This window comes from Gobius niger (genome assembly GCF_951799975.1).
Source record: "Gobius niger genome assembly, chromosome: 7".
Lineage (NCBI taxonomy): Eukaryota > Metazoa > Chordata > Actinopteri > Gobiiformes > Gobiidae > Gobius > Gobius niger.
Genome location: NC_136858.1, coordinates 18,072,010 through 18,091,627, shown reverse-complemented (window position 1 = coordinate 18,091,627; position 19,618 = coordinate 18,072,010). Strand labels below are relative to the sequence as shown.

General features: G+C 42.7%; 1 protein-coding gene across 2 annotated transcripts in view; it reads left to right on the top strand.

Moving 5' to 3' along the window:
- Positions 1-19,618, top strand: part of grid1a (glutamate receptor, ionotropic, delta 1a) — a 319,171-nt gene that overhangs the window by 274,228 nt on the left and 25,325 nt on the right. For both annotated transcript variants that reach the window (XM_079560464.1, XM_079560465.1), the window contains exons 6-8: positions 1,208-1,381; positions 8,077-8,238; positions 9,156-9,275. In XM_079560464.1, coding sequence (XP_079416590.1) covers positions 1,208-1,381; positions 8,077-8,238; positions 9,156-9,275 — 456 coding nt within the window. The remainder of the gene's footprint in view (positions 1-1,207; positions 1,382-8,076; positions 8,239-9,155; positions 9,276-19,618) is intronic.

The following is a 19,618-nucleotide window of genomic DNA, read 5'->3' as shown; positions in this document are numbered from 1 at the left end:
TAGGTGAGGAGGTGGAGCTTGTGTTGAATATGATATTGAAAGGAGAACAAGTGGAGCTGTTGGAGGACGGGGGTGATGTGTTCTCTGGACCGGGTGTGGGTTGAGGAGGCGGCCAGCAGAGTTCTGGATGTATTGCAGTTTTTGGAGATGAGTGGTGGGAAGTCCATAGAGAAGGCTGGAAGTGATGTATGCGTGGATGAGGGTTTCAGCTTGCAATGTTGCGGAGGTGGAAGAAGGATGTTTTAGTGATGTGGTTATTGGTATGAGAGGGTGGAGAGGGTGCCGGGGTTGCGTACAGAAGGGGAGGGGGTGACATTGTGGCCGTCAATGAAGAGGGTAAAGTTCTGGACAGAGGGGAGGAGAGATTTAGGGCCGTCGATGAGGAGTTCTGTTTTATTTCTGTTGAATTTAAGAAAGTTATTGTCCATCCAGGTTTTGATATCGGAGCTGCATTCAGTGATGGTGGAGAGGATAACCCGGGTGATGGATGTGGTGGAGATGTAGAGTTGGGTATCGTCGGCGTAGCACTGAAAGTGGAGTCCATTGTGGCGGATGAGCTGACCGAGGGGAAGCATGTAGATGGTGAAGAGGAGGGGGCCGAGCACGGAACCTTGAGGGACACCGTGGGTGACGGGGAAGTGTGGGAGTTGCAGTTGTTGACAGAGACAAAGTGGTGACGGTCGGTGGTATGAGGTGAACCAGAGGAGTGCTGTGCCGGAGATGCCATTTTTTTGGTAGCCGTTTTTCAGCTATTTTTGTATATAATTTGCTATTTACCCAATTTAGGATTTTGGGCAGGGTTCACCAAAATTCAGAATTTTAAGCGCTCAGTTCTACTTAAAGCCTAAGGGGAAGGGACCGACCCTGATGCCACTGTACTAGAACCCAATCAAAAAAATGCTCTTGTGCATTTGACCCGTCCTTTAAAGGCACTTGAGCAAACAATCAGAAGCAGTGGCCAAAGGGTGTGGTGTTCAGTGAGTACTGGGGGGGGTCCTTATTCCTACCCGTCTTCTGTAATACATGATTGAGTAATTTATCCGAGCATATCTGATTTATTCTGTCCCTTCCACTCTGACAAATAGCAACTACACTCCAAAACTCTATGCTTTGTGTAATATTTTCCTTTCCTTTCCATTTATTTAAACCGCGTCCGCTCTGGAGTATGTGCAGTCACTAAACGTCCCCTGTGTGCCCGTGTCCTCAGGAGGTGAGCGATGCTGACATCATGGAGCTGGTTCACAGCTCTCTGGGCCGAATGACCATCATCCGTCAGATTTTCCCGCTGTGGAGGGACACCAACGTGCGCTGTATGAGGAACAACCACCGCATCTCGTCCCTGCTCTGTGACCCGCAGGAGGGCTATCTGCAGTCTCTGGAGGTAAAGATGCACTCAAAGACTGGAACACTTGGGAAATGGGGTATTGATCACCTTGAAGCAGATATTTGGTTAAGTGATTTTTCTTTTTTTGCCGCATTATGATACCCAAACACTGAAGGCAAGGAAATGCAAGTTTACACACACAATATCAATGGGGTACAAAGCTTGCATTGCTAACTTTGCTGTTCATATTTCACTCTTCTTCCAAAGGCTTCTGAAGTTTTAAAATTGCAATTAGTTTGTGCGATTTACACTGTTCTGTGCGCCTGGTCTGAGTTCATATACTAAAAAGATGTCTGCCTCTCCCTGTGTCGACTGGAATCAGTACAAATCTGTCAACATGACAACTCTAGTCTGACCTGTGACTTTTTCAAACTTGTTCAATAATCTTTCTGCAGACTGACTCCCAACATCGCCTCACTGACACTTTGCACCGTTCCTGCTGAGCAATCAAAATGTCATCTGCCCATTCATATGCTCAGTTTATCCCGGTCATACAGCGGATGAGGTCCCACAGCAGCTCGCATGCATACAAAGCTATACTGCCTGCCGTGGTGGAGAGCTCGTGTAGAGGGTAGCACACACAAGCATTATGATGGATGAATCTTAATGCTGTATTTGACTGGTGGCAAGGTTGTGTTCCTCCTCTCCTCGGCATTTTGGGGGCTTTATCCCACTTTCACAGAGTTTATAGTCACTTTGGGTACTGCAGTAAAGGCCACCGCTGTAGCCATAAACAGTGCTTTGTTCCACAGCAGTGATTTTCAAACTGAGTTGCGAGTACAGCATGTGGTATATGCGGGACTCTTTTGGATTTAGTCACGGCAGGTTTTTATTGCACGCTCTTGTCTTGGCTTTGTCCTGTTTTGACCTAGTCTGGCTAACAGCCTTACTTTGTATTCGGTACAAAGCAGCACGTCTGCAGACACAGCAAGACAATCTTGTTCTTCTTCCATTGAATGTCACCTGCGCTGCGATTGGTTTAGCCCGAATCGTCTATAAACCAAATCTATAAAGATTAAAGCTAGACTGAGACTGCATAGAACACATGGAGTATGTCAGGCAGCTAGTTTGGCCTATTGCTCCAATTGACACAACCTGATTTCAAGTTATCATTTAGTCTTGACTTCCTCTGCCTCTTCTTCCTCTTCCTCCTCTTCTTCTTCATCTAGTTCTTCTTCTTCTTCCTCTTTTTCCTCTTCTTCTTTCTCTTCTACTTAATCTTCTACTGCTTCCTCTTCTTCTTCCTCATTCTCCTCTTCTTCCTCTTTTTCTTCTATGTCCTCTTTCTCTTCCCCACCTTCTTCTTCTGTTTCTTCCTCTTCTCCCTCTTCCTCCTCATCTTCCTCTGCTTCTTCCTCTTCCTCCTGCTCTCGCTCTTCCTCTTCTCCCTCCTCTTCTCCTTTTTCTTCCTCTTCCCTTTTCATTTATTGATTTATTTTTACACATGTGAACTACTAAGTGAGCATGTTCCACTCACCATTCTATCCTAATTGGAATAATCCTGCTTTCAACATCTTCCTCCCCTCAATGTCCCGTCACTGCATCTTGCCCATTCAAATATTGTTTTTATAGCACGGTCTTAAAGGAATAAGCCACCGTTTGTCCCATACTGAGATATGTTCTTACCTGAGCTTAGATGAGTTGATGTGTACCTGTCTGGTCTTTATGTGTGCGCTCAGTCCAAAGAGGAGAGGCTAAATGCAAGCAACATCTTTGGTCTTGTTGCGTTGCGTGACTGAGTGCACACACTAAGATCAGACAGTTACGCATCTACTTGTCTAAGCTCAGGTAAGAACATATCTCAGTATGGGACGGTGGCCTCTCCCTTTAATTTAGACCTGACTTAGTCCATGTTTATTGTTTTGGCTCTGCTTGTCATTGTTCCATGGGGGTTTATAGCAGTGACCCTTGCTTGACGTCAAAGCACATGCCACTGCTATTGTCAGTGGACATTATAGACAAGCATCCGGAAAGTGCCACATGAATGCAAATATTAACCAATGATTATGTATGCAACTGGATGTAGATTGAGCTCCCCAGATAAGATAATTACGAGAAGCGCGCATGCCTGTGAATACCAATGACTCAGGCCCGGCGTGACTTTGAAATGGAGCAAAAATGTTGTTTTAACACTAGAAAAGGTCGTGTTACACGTAAGTATACATAACAATGTTCATCATTGTTTGCTCTTTATGGCTCTGGCAATGCAGTTGACACTTAAAGCTGCAGCAACAGAAGCCGCCGTATCAATAGAACTATAAGTTGTATAAGTTAAATTGTTAAAATGGTAGAGAGGAGAGATGTCCTTTAATGAGTTTGTTGAGAAATGTTGACTTTTCTTTTAGCCCCATAAAAGTCTGTTGTGAAAGCGGTAATTTCTGAAAAACTGAACATGAAGTTTGCATTGTATTATGATTTGTTGATGTTGTGTATTGTCAACAAATGACAAAAAGGGGTTTACCTTTTTTGACTAGCCCAAGACAAACTCTTCTTTGGGGTTAGTAAAGTTTATCTTATCGCATCGTATGGTATGGTATAGTATCTCTTATCTTGTCTTAAGACATAATCAGTCTCTCCTCCATTTGCAAGTACTTTTATGTACAAACTTGAGAATGTCTACACTCCGTTGTGAGATAAAGTGACAGTGGGAAGCAGACTTCTATTGTTGAAAGAAAATGCAGATTTTGACTAAACTATGTTGAGTTATCAGTGAAATATTTATGCACCATGTTCTCTGAAACCGCTCATACACAGATTAGGTTATCTGTCATTTGTGTTTGGGATTTGTCAAATGGGAACGTGTCCAAAAGTCCATTGGTTCTGATTATAAAGGTGTGTGTATAGCACAGATATGGCCTTCACCAATGTACCCCTGGTGTTATCTCAGCCACACAATGTCATTTTGTACTTTATGCAGCTCTTTACTTTCTGTTCAAATGTGAGATATTCCAAAAGATATGAAAGTGTCGGGTTAGTTTTAATCCATCTGGCTGTAATGGTCGTACTCCCTGTAGCTGCTCTCATTCAGGCCCATAACTCTTCATGGGCAGATGGTAGAACCGTGTGGAGCCGGCGCTCGCCGTCCTCTTTGTTTTCCAGTAAACAGGGTTAAATATGGGACAGCAGAGTTCGAAACATTTAGCAGTAAAATAGGACACCCAATTGACAAAAAGTGTGCAGATTTGGCTTCAGTTAACATCGCAACATCCTTGTCTTGATGCCTGTAATGAGGGCAGATAAAATGTCTTGTGCTCAATTTTGAAGTGTACAGTTACTGATCAGGTTAGTAGTTAGTGGATTTTCTGTTTGGGCATTTGTTATGCAAATATCATTAAGGTTGTACAGGAAAAGAATGTCCCTGTGTGAGAGGAGAATAGCACAGTATGGCTTTTCCACAGAATTGAAAGCAAGGAACATAAAAGCTCTATTATACCTCAAAGGAGCCTCCTGCTTTAGAATTGATTGGTACATGTGTATTGTGTGCTTGGGCAACGCATTCGCCTATTTCCTATATGTTCTGTGCATGGAATGTTGCAAATGACTTCCTGTGTGCTCATATTATAGTTTGCAGTCCCCATGTAAAAGAATAATGATAGTTTTTCATGCAAATTTGGCTTGGCATCAGGCTTTAAAGGAACAGGCCACCGTTTTTCCATACTGTTCTTACTTGAGCTTAGACGAGCTGATGTGTACCTGTCTGGTCATGCAAAAAGACCAAAGATGTTGTTAGCATGTAGCCTCTCCTCCTCTCCTCTATGGGGCCAAACGGCGGTAAGGTTAGAAGCTCTTCCACGTTTTCCTTATTTAAATACGGTTACGTGAGTAGTTACACAATCCAAGTGTAGTTAAACAAAAGTAAACGTGTCGATTTCCCAAGTGGATAAAAAGGGGTACTATACTGTAAGGCGTAATTAACACCTTAGGAGCACTTCGACGTCCGCGCAGTTAAGTGAAGTTATTACTGCAATTGCTTCAATTAATCTTACTTTCAGAAACAATTAACTGTTTTGCCATAAATGATGCTGTCTTCACACTAAAATAGCTTGAGCATGCACTTATGACGCTTTACCTTCTGTGCCACATTTTGAAACTTTTCTGAATTGGTTAAAACCTGCTGAGGCGCTAATCCGGGTTTTGCTGTCCGAAAAAGCTCCTGACCGTGTGACCTTCCAGCAGGAACAGATAATATTTATGATGACGGAGGGGCCGGGCCGCGCAACGAAAGCTGTCATGATCCAAACACGCTGAGTGGCAGCCTGTATTGCTTCCATGGATCTTCCACTCAGACCCAGAGGACCTATCAAATCTGCATTCAGCAGCCGACAGAAGACAGCTCACATCAATCTGGAAACTGCACAGCTCGTGGCAACGCTGGGAAATAATGATTGAAACTGCTATTTTTTTGTTGTTGTTGTTGTTGTTGTTTATTGCCTTTGTCAGTCTGGATATGTGGCAGTGCTCTGTCATTACACCGGTGTTACAGCTGGAATCGTGTCATTTTACAAGACCTGAAAATGGAGGATCAGTCTGTAAGAAAAGCATTTTGTTTGGCAGGAAATCCTCCTTACATGACCGTGCTTGGTTGTGTGAGCAAGTGCACATTTCCCCAAAACAGGAATAAAGTAATCAAATATGTATGAGTCGCATTTTACCCAATAAATAACAATTACATAGGAAACAGTACTGTTGTACCCACGACGTTGTATCCTCAACATTTATAACCATGTTGCATTTCTATTATTCTCTTGTTTATCGCATTTTGGACTAAAAGAAGAAAGAAGGTTTTGGAATGATATTTGCAAGCTCTGCATATTTACATATCAATAGTCACATTCCACCTCTGTCAAAAGGAGGATTCTATTTCCAGCTCAGAAATGACTCCAATTTAGTCGCTTTTGTGCCCATTCACAGACCCTGACACTGCGGACCAATGGGACAGGCTTCCAATTCTAAAGTCTATTTTATCTTTGCGCACAATAGCAGCCCATGTATAAAGATAAACTATTTTCCAAACATACAATTTTTCAAATGGAATGCGCAATGAGGAAATGTCTCGCGGCTTTCAAGTTAAGATGAGGTGAGTTTGAGATGAGAGAATCGTAAAATACCTTTGGGGCGATCTTACATCACCCGCTCGATTATTTTAAACAGCTCCTTTTCCCTATTGGAGATGTGATTCCTCTTCAAAGTTTACATGAAATATTAACAGTTCTACAACAATGCTTGCTATTTGTCTACGGTGAAGCCACTTTACTGCTCCCTGAGTTACAGTGCCAGATGATGGCGGCAGTAATAAACCATGTGAGGGGGGGGGGATATTCTGGCTCTTGCATCTTAACGACTGCTTTGACCTTTTGTGATGCAAGACAATCAGTTAAATAACACGTCGTCTTTTCCAAACTCAATTATAGATCTAAAATAGAGGTGATGATGAACAGGTGTTAATTGTACAGTCTGTGGAGACCGAGCATTTTGTCTGACGCTGTGTCATAGAACTAATCAAGAGTTTATGATCTAGAGATGGTGACTTCAACTGAACCTGATTTATAAATGTCACTGTGTTGTTTGTACAAATATGTAACTAGAAAGGCTAGAAATGCACATATCCTATAATCCCAGATAGGGTGAGCTCCATATGCGGCAGCAGAAGGTAACAATGAGACTATTCACCTTATTCCGGAAGTTTGCGTGGATGAATTGTGCCCGCCCCTTCACTCGTATTAGTTTACATAGGACTGGAGAAGGTTGAGATAAAAATCAGTTATTACACGAATACAAAGCCGGCTTTTAGACCGCGAACATAGGACATTTTACACAAATCAATCGACCAAACATCAGATTTTAGAGGCAAACATTTTCCCTTGTTCTCCACTTAATGAGCGAACTTCGCGCTCTACCGGAAGTGTCAGTACAATGGAAGTGCCGATCCGTGGCAAAAGAGGCAAAAGTGGGCGGGGCAGAATAAGATGAATATGAGCACAAGACCCGCACAAACCGTACTAATGTATCAAAGTGCTTTACAATAAAGTTTGATTTGATTTGACAATGCAGTGGTCCGAGTGATCCTTCCATTTCACCAGTAAAATAAAATTAGGTAACATGAATGATTCCTCTTAGTTTTATATGCAAGAGTAGTTTATCTTCAATGAAGTTCATCTTCAGAACCCTTCCTTGAACAGGAATGGCGGGTTTCGTTTGAACCTTTCACCCATTGTACAACAATCTCCTTCACGCCAGACTTGGAGAGGCCTGTCATGTTAATGAGGCTGCAACTCAGCCCAGGACAGATCAATAGGCAGGTAATGAGCAGTGATCAGCAGAGAATAGGGCCGTTCAAACTGAGTTTAGTCGTTAGGACTTAGAACTTTTGCAAAAACTCATCACTACAAAGATTTTGCAGCTGTTAATAGAGGGGAGGGACTGAGCCAAGCTGAACTCCTCCCTGTGGTCTTTATCTGAGCTGCGAGCTGAGCTGAAACCTTCGTGCACTGACAAAGCCTTTTGGATGAGAGGCGAAACGTCCGACACTTTAACTACAGAGTACAGAAGACGACTCAAGAACCGTCATTGAAGATGGACAATTCCTGTACGACTGACCGAGAGCCTAAACAGACAACAGCAGTTTATAAATTTTGATTCTGTGCGGGAAAATAACTTAACATTCTCCATTTCTGTTTCATTATCATCGCCAGGTATCCAACTTGTATCTATATGACAGTGTCCTGATGCTGGCCAACGCCTTCTACAGAAAGCTGGAGGACCGGAAGTGGCACAGCATGGCGAGCCTCAACTGCATGAGAAAATCCACAAAGCCTTGGAACGGCGGATGGTCCATGCTCGACACCATTCAGAAGGTATGCCATTACCCACGTATTCATGCAGCTTAAACGACTGGCAGAAATGAAAGAGACTTACTCATGTGGGTCAAAAGAAGGTACAAAATGAGGTAGGCCGCGACCATTAAGCGCTCTTTAGCGGTTTAAAGAGAACATACAGAATTATTGAGGCATCTCTAGTAAGGCTTTAACCACTGAAATTATCAAATGATATTCTAAGATTGGTCTCTATATAGATTCAGGGCTCATTGACTCCTTTGATACTTTGATTCTCTTATGGGAACCTGCTCTATTCTCTCACTCAGGAATTGGCAGCACATACTGTAAGATGGCCTGATGTCATTTAGTCCAATCTGATAATGGATTTTTTTTTTTATTGTTGGAGAAGTCGAGCTGGAGTGAGTTCAAGGCAGTTCTGAGATAATAGAATAAAGTGTAAAGCGTTAGGCAACTTCGTGTATACTTATGCAATTAGAACTTAGATCCTTTAAAAAAAAAAGATCAGTGAGTTGCAGTTCGGAGTTAATTCAGTTGACCTTTTCGACTGGATTTAAGCACAAAATGTATACGCGTGTAATATTTTCCACCATCACCCATGCCATGACCTTTTTAAGAGCAAGGTTCATGTCTTTCATGTTAAACTGAATACATTTGGTTATGACCGTATCTACGCTTTAGCTGTGGGGTCTGGGGAACAAACCCTGACCCTTTCCTGGCCTCACATATACTTTTGAGAAATAGTTTAGCTTAACAGCTGTCTAAATGGGTACAAAAGACTCATGAAGACTGAAAAAGAAAAGAAAATGCTTGCCTACCACTGCGCTATAGCATTCATTGCACGGTGTCAGTATTACATTTATAATTGCTGGTAGATATTATGGTGATGCGTTTTGTGGTAACTTTTCCCTCACCCTTGGCTCTCCGTCTCGCTCCAGGGGCGCATCAGCGGCCTCACGGGGCTGATGGACTTTCGCGCCGAGGGCTCCAACTCACACGTGCAGTTCGAAATCCTGGGGACCAGCTACAGCGAGACGTTCGGCAAAGAAGTGAAAAGGGTCAGTACCTCACCTTTTAGCATCCTGAATACAATGACCAGGCCAAACGAACAGCACATACGCCGTTTTCTCTTCATCAGGGGAATGTCGATAATAATAATAATGATTCTCCTGTCATGTTTTCCACCTGAGCCACTGTCGCTTTTCAAGGCGAACAGGTGTAGAGGATACAAACACCTAAGCTGCACAAAGAAGGGATTATTAGGACCATGGGTGAACATTTTGTCCTCAAATTTGATATGTTCGGTCCATAAACAAAATGGTTACGGTTAAGAGATGGAATTGCGTATTGGTTTCATTTAGCAAATCGCAGTTCAAGAAAAAATATCCTCCATGAGACGTTACTATGGATAAACTGTGCTCTCTCTGCAGTGGTCGTTTCTTCCTTAAGCGCTGTTTATTAAAGCTCAAACAGTTTAACATGTGTGAAGTGGTATAAACCACACATTTCTCTGGATTGTTTCCTCTGTGCCAAAGCATTAGAATAACATTCGATTGAAGCGGCAGACCTTCTCTGAATAGCAGCCTGAGAAGGTTACCCAGCTGGCAAGACTTGGGTCTATTGTGAGAGAGATCCATGGTCTTCAGCCATTCGTTCCAAATCAAATATGGTCCAATGAAAGAACAGGGATGACCCGACAACAGGTGGCAACAGGCGCATGTGTGGAGGGAAGGTTGCTGAACTCAACGTTTTCGAAAGAGGTTTGACTGAGATTTTCCGAATGTCAGTTTAGCGAGCTTGCGCATCATGAAAACTGCAGATGTTTTTCTGTTCAGATCTTCTGAGACTTCACTGCAGGGGCTGGATTCACCGTTCATTTGTACGTGGAGAGAATCTGGACAGAACATTCAATGCCACAAATGACTGACTACTCTTAAGTGTGCGCCTGTGTTGCAACAGGAAGATATAATATAATGGAAAATATTTGCAGTAAGGATGATGCTTCTGCTTTTAAAGGGGGCCTATTATGCAAAATCGACTTTTTCAAGCTTTACATCATGTTATTAAGTCATTCCCTCATTAAAAACATGCCTGAAGTGTTGCCTTGGCACATTCACGTATTTTCGAGTAATCTGTAGAAACTCTGATGGCGGCCATTTTAGGGATAAAACGCCTGATTCCTTCAGGAAACGCCCTCGACCTCCAGGATACGCCTCCGACCTTTCGTCACCAGCCGAGTAACCAACCACTGCTCCTCAGCAGAACCCCCTCCCCACAGTGTCTAGCCCTAAGATGTAAACAGAGTCATCATGGAGGATTAGCTTCATGTGTTGTGAACCGGAGCCACAGCAGACTTTTACAAAGACACACATCAGTGTTTCTGTTACCTAAACACCCAGGATTAAAACCGGTGACAAGAACACTTATATCAGTGTCTGGTTCTGCGCTGGGCCTTGATGATGCCCAGAGCCTCCGGAGAAAGCTAATGCTAAGCTAAACCTCGAGTCATCACGTGGAAACGAGAAATATGCACAAATAAAGTCAATAAAACCACCACACACATAAAGAACCGTTTAACAATGATCACACACGGAGCCAGGCTTGTTGATTTGGAAGTTTATTGCTCACATTTCATCTACAATGGGTCATAGCCGAGTGGTTTTCTCCCGGAGCTAACAAGCTAGCCGCGACAAGCTAACGGGAAAATTCACTGAATACAAGCAAATTATGCATTGAAAACGTCACTAAAACAGGCAACTGCTTGAAGCAGCCTTTATGATGATCACACACTGAGCCGGGCTGGTTGATTTCGTAGTTTATTGCTCACATTTCATCTACAGTGAGTCGTAGCCGAGTGGTTTTCTCCCGGAGCTAACAAGCTAGCCGCGATAAGCTAACGGGAAAATTCACTGAATACAAGCAGCATATTATGCATTGAAAACGTCACTAACACAGGCAACTGCTTGAAGCAGCCTTTATGATGATCACACACGGAGCCTGGCTTGTTGATTGTGTAGTTTATTGCTCACATTTCATCTACAGTGAGTCGTAGCCGAGTGGTTTTCTCCCGGAGCTAAGGCACTATTAGCCGCGACAAGCTAACAACCTTCACCTTCACAACATTCATTGAAAACAGGCAGCATATTATGCACAAATAACGTCAATAAAGCAGCAACTACTCGAAGCAGCCTTTACGATGATCACACAATGAGCCTGGCTTTACACATTTGTGGTTTATTACAGACTTTTCATCAACAATGAGCTGTAGTCGATTATAACAAGCTAATGGGTAACCTCGAAAAACCATTGTCCACCTGCACAGATAATGTCCGTCTTTGAATCGTATGGGCTCCTGCAGATCCTGGTGTCGTCCATGGGGGTATAGTTAGAGATCCATAGGGCATGGCAGATGCAAAGAGATAGCCTCCAAACAGCAGTTATTTTTCAGGCAAGAGCCCCTTCCAAGCGTCCGGTGTGGAAGGTTCGTTTCCAAATAATATCCTGTGTGGCCATTGTTCACAAAGTGATAAACAGTAGGTCCTTTCCAACAATAAAAATTAAAATGCACCGATCGTAGTTTCAATACTGTTGAGACAACGAGCGCAGTGTTGTTGTGACGCCACAGACAGCGTGTGGAGGGGGCGTGTCGGAAAGGGTCAGAGGTTCTTAAAGAGACAGAAGCCTATTTCAAGTCATTTGCTAACGCCATTTTGAAAGAGCAATTTTATATAAGGCAGTTATTCTAATTTACTGCATTGACAGACCAACAGAAGGTTTCGTCATCATTGTAGTGTGCTATAGACTCGTGCTATGTGGCTGAAAAAAGCATAATACCCCCTCTTTAAAAAGAACGTAGGAAGAATGGGCTCTTCATGCTAAATCCTGCACTGGTCGATGTACTTCTTGATGTGTGCTTAAAAGTATTTGTACAGTTAGCTTGTCGCTATTATCTTAACGGCATTCCCAGCAGTGTACATTAGACAAAGTGATGCAACACCTCTCTGCCTCCCGATGTATATCCATTAAAGTACACATCATAATAGCACTCCCCTGTGAAAGTACATTTATGTGAGGCGGATACGGTGTTTTCACTCCTCTCTTTCACATACGCATTAGTTTATAATCTATAGGTAGTGGGGAATGGCAGGTACGCCGGGCTACGAATGACAACGTCCCTTTCTTACACACTAGTGCAGTGTGACCACTTACCACGCGCGGGAAAGTGGAATTAAAGTATTTCTCATTTTCTCTGGGCACTCGCTCAAGTTAAGGCACTCAATTTCTGTCTTTAAAAAAGCGGTTTCCCCCCGGACGCCGGACGGTTTTATATATCTAAGAGTTGTCAGGAAGATGCAGCACTCAATACAGCGCAAAACCGCGGGACAAGTGTTCACCAGGGTCTCCATCGGAACTGCTTTTGTGACTGTGAGGGGAACTTCACGTGTGGTCTCGTGAGAATGCATGGGGGATATAATATGGTGGTCCTAGGTTGGGAATAGAGTGGGTGAATCAATCAATGTTACCAGCAAGGCACTGGTGTGTTAGGATTGGAGTGGATCTGTGAATGACTGCAGAGTCAGACGTTACATATGTCAATGACTGCCCTCTACTGGACCATCTGGTTATGTCCTGGTTTGAAGAGCACACTGCATGTACTGTATAAGCGGTTCTCCACTGCTCTGATTATTTGTCTTTAGAGTTATTTTCATCCTTTTTTTTCTCGCTCTTGTAATGGTTGGATCTAAATAACTCCTATAATTAAGGGCTAAAGGGACTGTCGCTGATTGTTTTGTTTTTCTTCTCGTAGTCGAAGTAAAATTTTGTCCTTCAGTATCACACAAAAGCAGACATTTGTGTGTGCTGTGCATGTATTCCTACTTTAAAGTTGTCAAATGTATAAACTCATCCCTGTAAAGAATTGGGCAAAGAGAAATGGGTAAGTAAAGATTTAATTTAAAAAAGGAAAGAAATCAAGAAATCAACCCAGAAGTACATCGCAAAAACAAATCAAACAGATTTCAACTTTTCATGAAATAAGAAATGATGACCTTGGTTTGAAGTAAACAAGGCCTTTGTTTTCATAAAAATAAAGGAAAGCATCTCATTGTGCTCATAATTGTCATGATCTGTCTTCTGTCCCCTGTTTTTAGTTTGTTTCCTGGTCTCGTCCTGTGTTTTATTTTGACATGTGTTCTACCCTTGTGATTTTGCTTCACTTCCATCGCTACCTGCCTGCCCCGCCCTGATGTGTTTCACCTGTGCCCCGTTTCCTCTTGTATTTATTCCCTCGTCCTTTGTCACGTCATTGTCTTCGTCAGCCCCGGTTTTTGGTTATCGATGGATTTTGTTATTTTGGTTTTCGTCCATTAAACTTCACCAGTTTTGTTGCAGTCCTGCATTTTGGGTTTTATTTTCTTCACTCCACCACAACCGTGACAATAAGATTGAATATCTTGTTGCAATGTCAAAAGTTCCACAGGGAAACATCCCCGACTCTTCTGCCATTGACATCCTTTACTGTGCGCAATGATGTGATCTTATCATTTTTCTTCATTTATGCTTTTCATCCAGTTGCCGTCTACTCAGTAGCTTTTAACTTATACAATCCTTTTTGTTTGGCCATTGATTCATAAATCTTTCTCATCCTCCCAATTATCTGAAACATTGAAACATGGCCACTTGAGCGGTTCTATGCAAGGCTGAAATACAGTATGTATCATAAATTTGTCAAAATGTGGTCCATTACGGACCATTATTTTTACATATAATTGAGATTCTTAGACCCTTTGTTTGATATTTGATGCCCTATTTCAGTCTTTACAAAAATGAAGAGTGATTGCACTTTACAGCCTGCACAATAAAAAAGGAATCATTACTTTGACATCCTTACCGATATTCATCCTCTTTGAACCACATGCAGCTGCCAACTTGTAAGCCCCTTGAAAGTCTTTTTAGAGTTCTTGTTTTGTTATTTTGTGCTTCTCTCACATTTTTCATTCCTAAACACCAAAGAGCACCTTCACAGAGCAATCATTTGCCAAAAACTTTTCCGAGCACTTGGAAATTTGACATTTTCATCCGAATTTTGTAGCCAGACATATCATTATGCGCTCACCCAGGATTGTCATAGCATTTGTATTTGCAGCTCCCGTTGAAGCCAGAGTGTTGCTGATTGGGATCTGAGAGGCAGACAAACAAGTGGAGAGGGCAGAGAGTGCAGTGCCATGTGGTGGCTCGCTTTCAATCATTAGAAGCAGAAGGGGACAGCCAGGCCACATAATGTCATCCAAGTGCATTCAGTCTTGTCCTTCATTACAGGGACCACGTGTGTGGCTGCCCACTGCCTGGCACCGTCAGCGGAGCAGAACAGGATTGTATGAGCGCGTGTTGTTTTTAGCTGTTAATCAATAGGTGAGCTCAGATCAGACGCCTGTAGGATATGTAGTACGTAGATACCATGGAAGTGTCTCCTTTGTGTGTGGAGTGATTGTGGTGTGCTTTATTTGATGGTTAAGTATCGAAATCAAAAACAGCATGTTATTTATTATTCGTTATGGTGGACAACTTAATAAACTATGTACTCAACTTAATAAACTAAGACCTCCAAGGTCATGCGGGGATACTGTAGCACTCAGAAGAAACCTGGCCGGCTGCCCTGAGTCTCTTGATCCTTTGAAACGGTGCAGCACCTCCTGGATTTATCCCTGTTTCAGAGCGTGGTGTCCTGCACTGGTTAGCTCCACTTACTCCTTCCTCTTCCTTCTGCAGCTCCCTCCACTCCACAACAGTCTTTCACCATCTCTTCGATTGTTCCTTTTTGTTACCTGTAGCTCCTGTTGTGACGCCTCTTCTGTGCTGCAGATGTGGGGGCTCTTGGTGCCTCTTCAGTGTCTCAGAAAAAGAAATGTGTAGGTCTCAAAAGGGTTTTGCTGATAAGCTAACTTTTCTTTACCTTTAAAGCTGCTTTCTTCAGGACCATTTTGGACTCTCAAAATAAACAAATCCACCAAAACTCCACAAAAACACAGTAAAGACTAGAAAAGTATTCAGAAAAACAATGTGGAATGTTTTTTATGAAGATAATAAATCCTTTTCGTAGTCCTTCTGGGGGTAATACAAGTGTTACTGGGATGATAGGGAGGTCTTTCATCTCCCCCCGGTGTCTCTGGCCAGAAAACCACAATTGCAACTTTGCTGCCTACGGGTCGGAGGCCCCAATACACACTAATGGAATCACAAAGAAAAAGCTAACAGGCTAATGGGCAAAGCTATCTGCGGGGTAGCGCCACTGAGTTAGTGCTGTTCTGATTATGAAAAGTATGCTTTTTTTCTCTCGTAATAGTGAAATCCCATATGCGGTATATTGTGTAACAGTAAATAGCACTGATGCACTGTTTGTGGTCTATAGCTGTTTGTAACAGTGCCTGATGATTTTACTGGTTCGAGAGTGAGAATGTGTTTGGAAAGTTAAGCTCAAACTTTCTTCTGTCAGATGTCTAAACTGTGTAACTTTTCAAACAAATGTTGGTAGTTTTAAGTTGCTGTCACTCTCTGATGGGGAGAGTGAGCCTGGATTAAGCATTGCTTAGATGGTATTTCTTTTATAAACTTTCCAGGGGAAAATCCACAAATGGAGAACCTGGTTATTTTTGTCTGTCACATCCGACTTAATTTCTCCAAATACACACTAGAAAAGAAAAAAAATCACCGGAACCCATCGTTTGCGTTAAAGGAATATATGATCTCATTATATAGTGAACCATGCACTGTATGGCAGCCCGGGTAGTGATTTTTGTTAAGATGTAGAGAGCAGAGGTCTTGTGATTCTGCCCCTCTGCATGTGAAGTGGTGCAGTAGTGATTGCATGACCCCCTCCTCCCTCCCCCTGAGAGACTCCTGTTGTCAGCCAGAAGCAGCAAGCCCCCCAGAGTCGCTCATTTTGGCTCTCTTTCTTGTGGCTCTCTCATCTCCCCTGCCCACCCTCTCTCTGCTCTTTCATTCACTTCTGTCCTGAACCTCTCTTCTCATTTTTCATCATCATTTATCTGCATGCAGTCCATTTTCCCCTCGGCCTGATGGCTCTTGGATGGGGCGTCTTTTTGGTTAGAATCGGTAATGAAGACTGAAATACTATTTCCTGGACGGCTACTGTGAGTTTTCTCCACATCTCGCCTGCTGCAGAGTGATCGATGCTGTTATTGTTGTTTGGGTTCCTGTTTGCTCTTATTGATGTGTCAGCTCCACTCTAAGCAGATAGGGCTAATGACTTCCAGCGTACATGAAGGTCTTCATTGAGAAAGGCCAGTTTATTCCAATGCGATTGGTTCTTTTAGATGAGAGGACTGAATGCGTCATTCATAAATACAGTTGCATGTTAAGCAATCTTTTGTTCCCGCTGTTGCCTCAGCCGACGGTTTTCTCCAAATGTCAATACTGTGAGAGGCAGTTCTACAAATAATGAAGGCTGTTGTTCTGTTGTTTTTACAGGCAAAATATATTTTAAGAATTCGAATAATAAACTCAATATTCCTAGTTAGATTTTGAGCATCACCAAGAGGTTCAATCTGTTATTTTAAATCAACCATTTTTCCCTCATGAAAACGATACACAAACTTGATTCCTTCATGAATATGAGAGTAAACCTGCATAATCAATCTGTCTCCCTATGAGGAGCTCACAACACTCACCTGATGAGGTCATAAGGTGAGTATTCGTATTGCGCTCCACACAGCACGACCAGAGTATTTCTGATTATTTCAGCAGTCAAATTGTCTCCATTACAACACACTTCTTACTTATGTTATTGCTAGCTAGTGCTACGCCTTGTCTAATTTTCCCTGATCTTATGCCAGCAGAGAATGAGTCCAGGTGTTTTATATGCTCAATTACTTTGTCTAATTTTCCAACACATGTGTTGGAATACGAGTGCCGCAGGCTTTAAAAATAAGTGCCTAGTGATCCTGGATGAATGAATATGAGGGACACTTTTAAACACAGTTATAGATCAAGACAGCATTTTCTGATCACCAAAATTTAAGATAGTGATCAAGATGTGTTTGAAAGTATTATCAAATACTAAATAAAAAGATAATACTTTAACCCTATCGCCCACTCCTAACTCTTACCTTAACCTGCTTGACAATTACCCCTATACTAGAACTATCAGAGTATCTACAGCAGCCTTTAACCATGCCTGGACCAAAAAGCAGAGATTTTAGCGAGGCCCGACAGTGAACATCTTGATCAGCTCTGTGGTTTCAGTTTGATGTCATCAACACAATATGTCTGTCACTCAGCTGTAAGGAAAGAACACATTTTTCACATTATTAGCTGTCTCTGTCGCCTCTCTCAGTTTCAGCTAAGTATCCAAAATGGCTCCGTTATCAGGATAAATCTGGCCAAGGTATCGCCAACTTCCTGCCAATTGTAAAAGATGACATGCCAAGCCGAGCTGCCACGCTTTAATGATCCAGTAATGGGTGGGCGCGGGCCAAAGTGCTGCTAACTATGGCTGGTGCCGGGCCTAAATCTCCAGTGGGCCCACACAATCCGAAACCGAGTCTGAAACACAATCTGAGACTGTGTCTGTGCGAAAGACAGCAGGAGGATGGGGCTACAGCTGCTGCTCTGTCCACAGGGCCACACTGAATAGCTGTTCTATTTTCAGCTAACAGCAGCCTGACTCCATGGGCTGCAGTGGCCAGGTACTCTGATACTCTGGTGCTCTGAAGTCACTTTTTCCCCCTGTTTTCTCCCTTTTTTTTCACCGTTTCTCAAAATGGCAACATCAGGGAATTTTAAAAAAGGTTTGCAGAAATATGATAAATTATGATCCCTTAATGTCACCTGCCTTAGATTATGTTTTTTTCTTTTTTTTGTTGCGTAACCCACAATATTGGAATGCTGCAGACTTATCAATGGAGGTCATTATGCAAAATGATCTTTGTAAAAAAACATTTCTTATGTATTTCCATCATTAGTCACGGAGCTGTGCTTTATTTCATTTCACACATTTCATTAATCCTTTCTACCTTCTTGGCAAAGCTTTTCTGTGGGCTTCAAATGTCTTATTTAATTCTGAAAACACGTTTAGAAACAAGAACTAATAATGTTCTTTAAAAGGGTGGACCGCAAAATCAACTTTTGAAAGCTTTGTACAATGTTACTGTTGTGAGATATTTTGAGATGTTTTTAATTTTTTAATTTTATTTTTTTATTTATGAACATTTTATTAGACTGTATTTGTACCGTCATAGAAGGACAAACCTTCTATGACAAACCCCCGCATGTTCCACCAAAACTTGATAGAGCTGGACTCATCATGGCTGCCCAGGAGCAGGCATTGAGCACCAAAGCAATAGACGCCCAGATCTACCACAGAAGACAAGACCCCAGGTGTAGACTGTGCTAAGAGGCCAATGAGACAGTCCAGCACATAACTGCAGGGTGTAAGATGCTGGCAGGGAAAGCTTACATGGAGCGCCATAACCAAGTGGCAGGCATAGTGTACAGGAACATCTGTACTGGCTGGAAACCCCAAGGTCAAAGTGGGAAACACCTCCAAAGGTGGTAGAGAATGACCGAGCCAGGATCCTGTGGGACTTTCAGATACAGACGGGCAGAATGGTAATGGCAAGCCAAACGGACACTGTGGTGGTGGACAGAGCAGAGGAAAGATCTTTGTAAAGTTCTAACTTGTAAGTAAGTACTTACTTATTTACTTACTTACTTACAAGTAAGTAAGTAACCATATTCTTGGAGGTAAGGGGAAACCGTAGCTCCTGGAGGACCCCTGGCTGGCTTCCTTCCGTGATTCTCTGAAACGGGGCAACGCCTCCTGGGTTTGTCCCTGAGCGTGGTGTCCTGCACTGGTCAACTCCTCCCCATCCTCTTCCTCCTGCGCAGCTCCCACCGCTCCACAACAGTCTTTCACCATCATCTGGGAAGGTCTTTTGTTAGTTAATCTGTTTTATTAAGGTCCATTAGCCAGCACACTAGTAGGGATAGAAGGCATGGGTGGCTTAGTTGTGACTCTTGCAATTGATTGCGATAGGAAAAAGGAACACAAAAAAGAGCTGGACAAGGCCTGGAGAGTGAAGTGGTGCCCGTGGTCATTGGAGCACCCGGGGCTGTGACCCCCAAACTGGAGGAGTGGCTACGGCAGATCTCAGGAAATACATCAGACATCTCAGTCCAGAAGTGCAGTTCTAGGAACAGCAAAATACGGCGCAGAACCCTCAAGCTCCCAGGCCTCTGGCCCCAAGCTTAGAAGGATGAGACAGGATTCTCTTCATGTTTAGGTTTAAGTGTATCATTCTCAAAAGCAGATTCTGAAAATTCTTGGTTAATAATCAATAAAATAAAGTAATTACTTTGGTTCCACTAATTACTCATTGCCTTA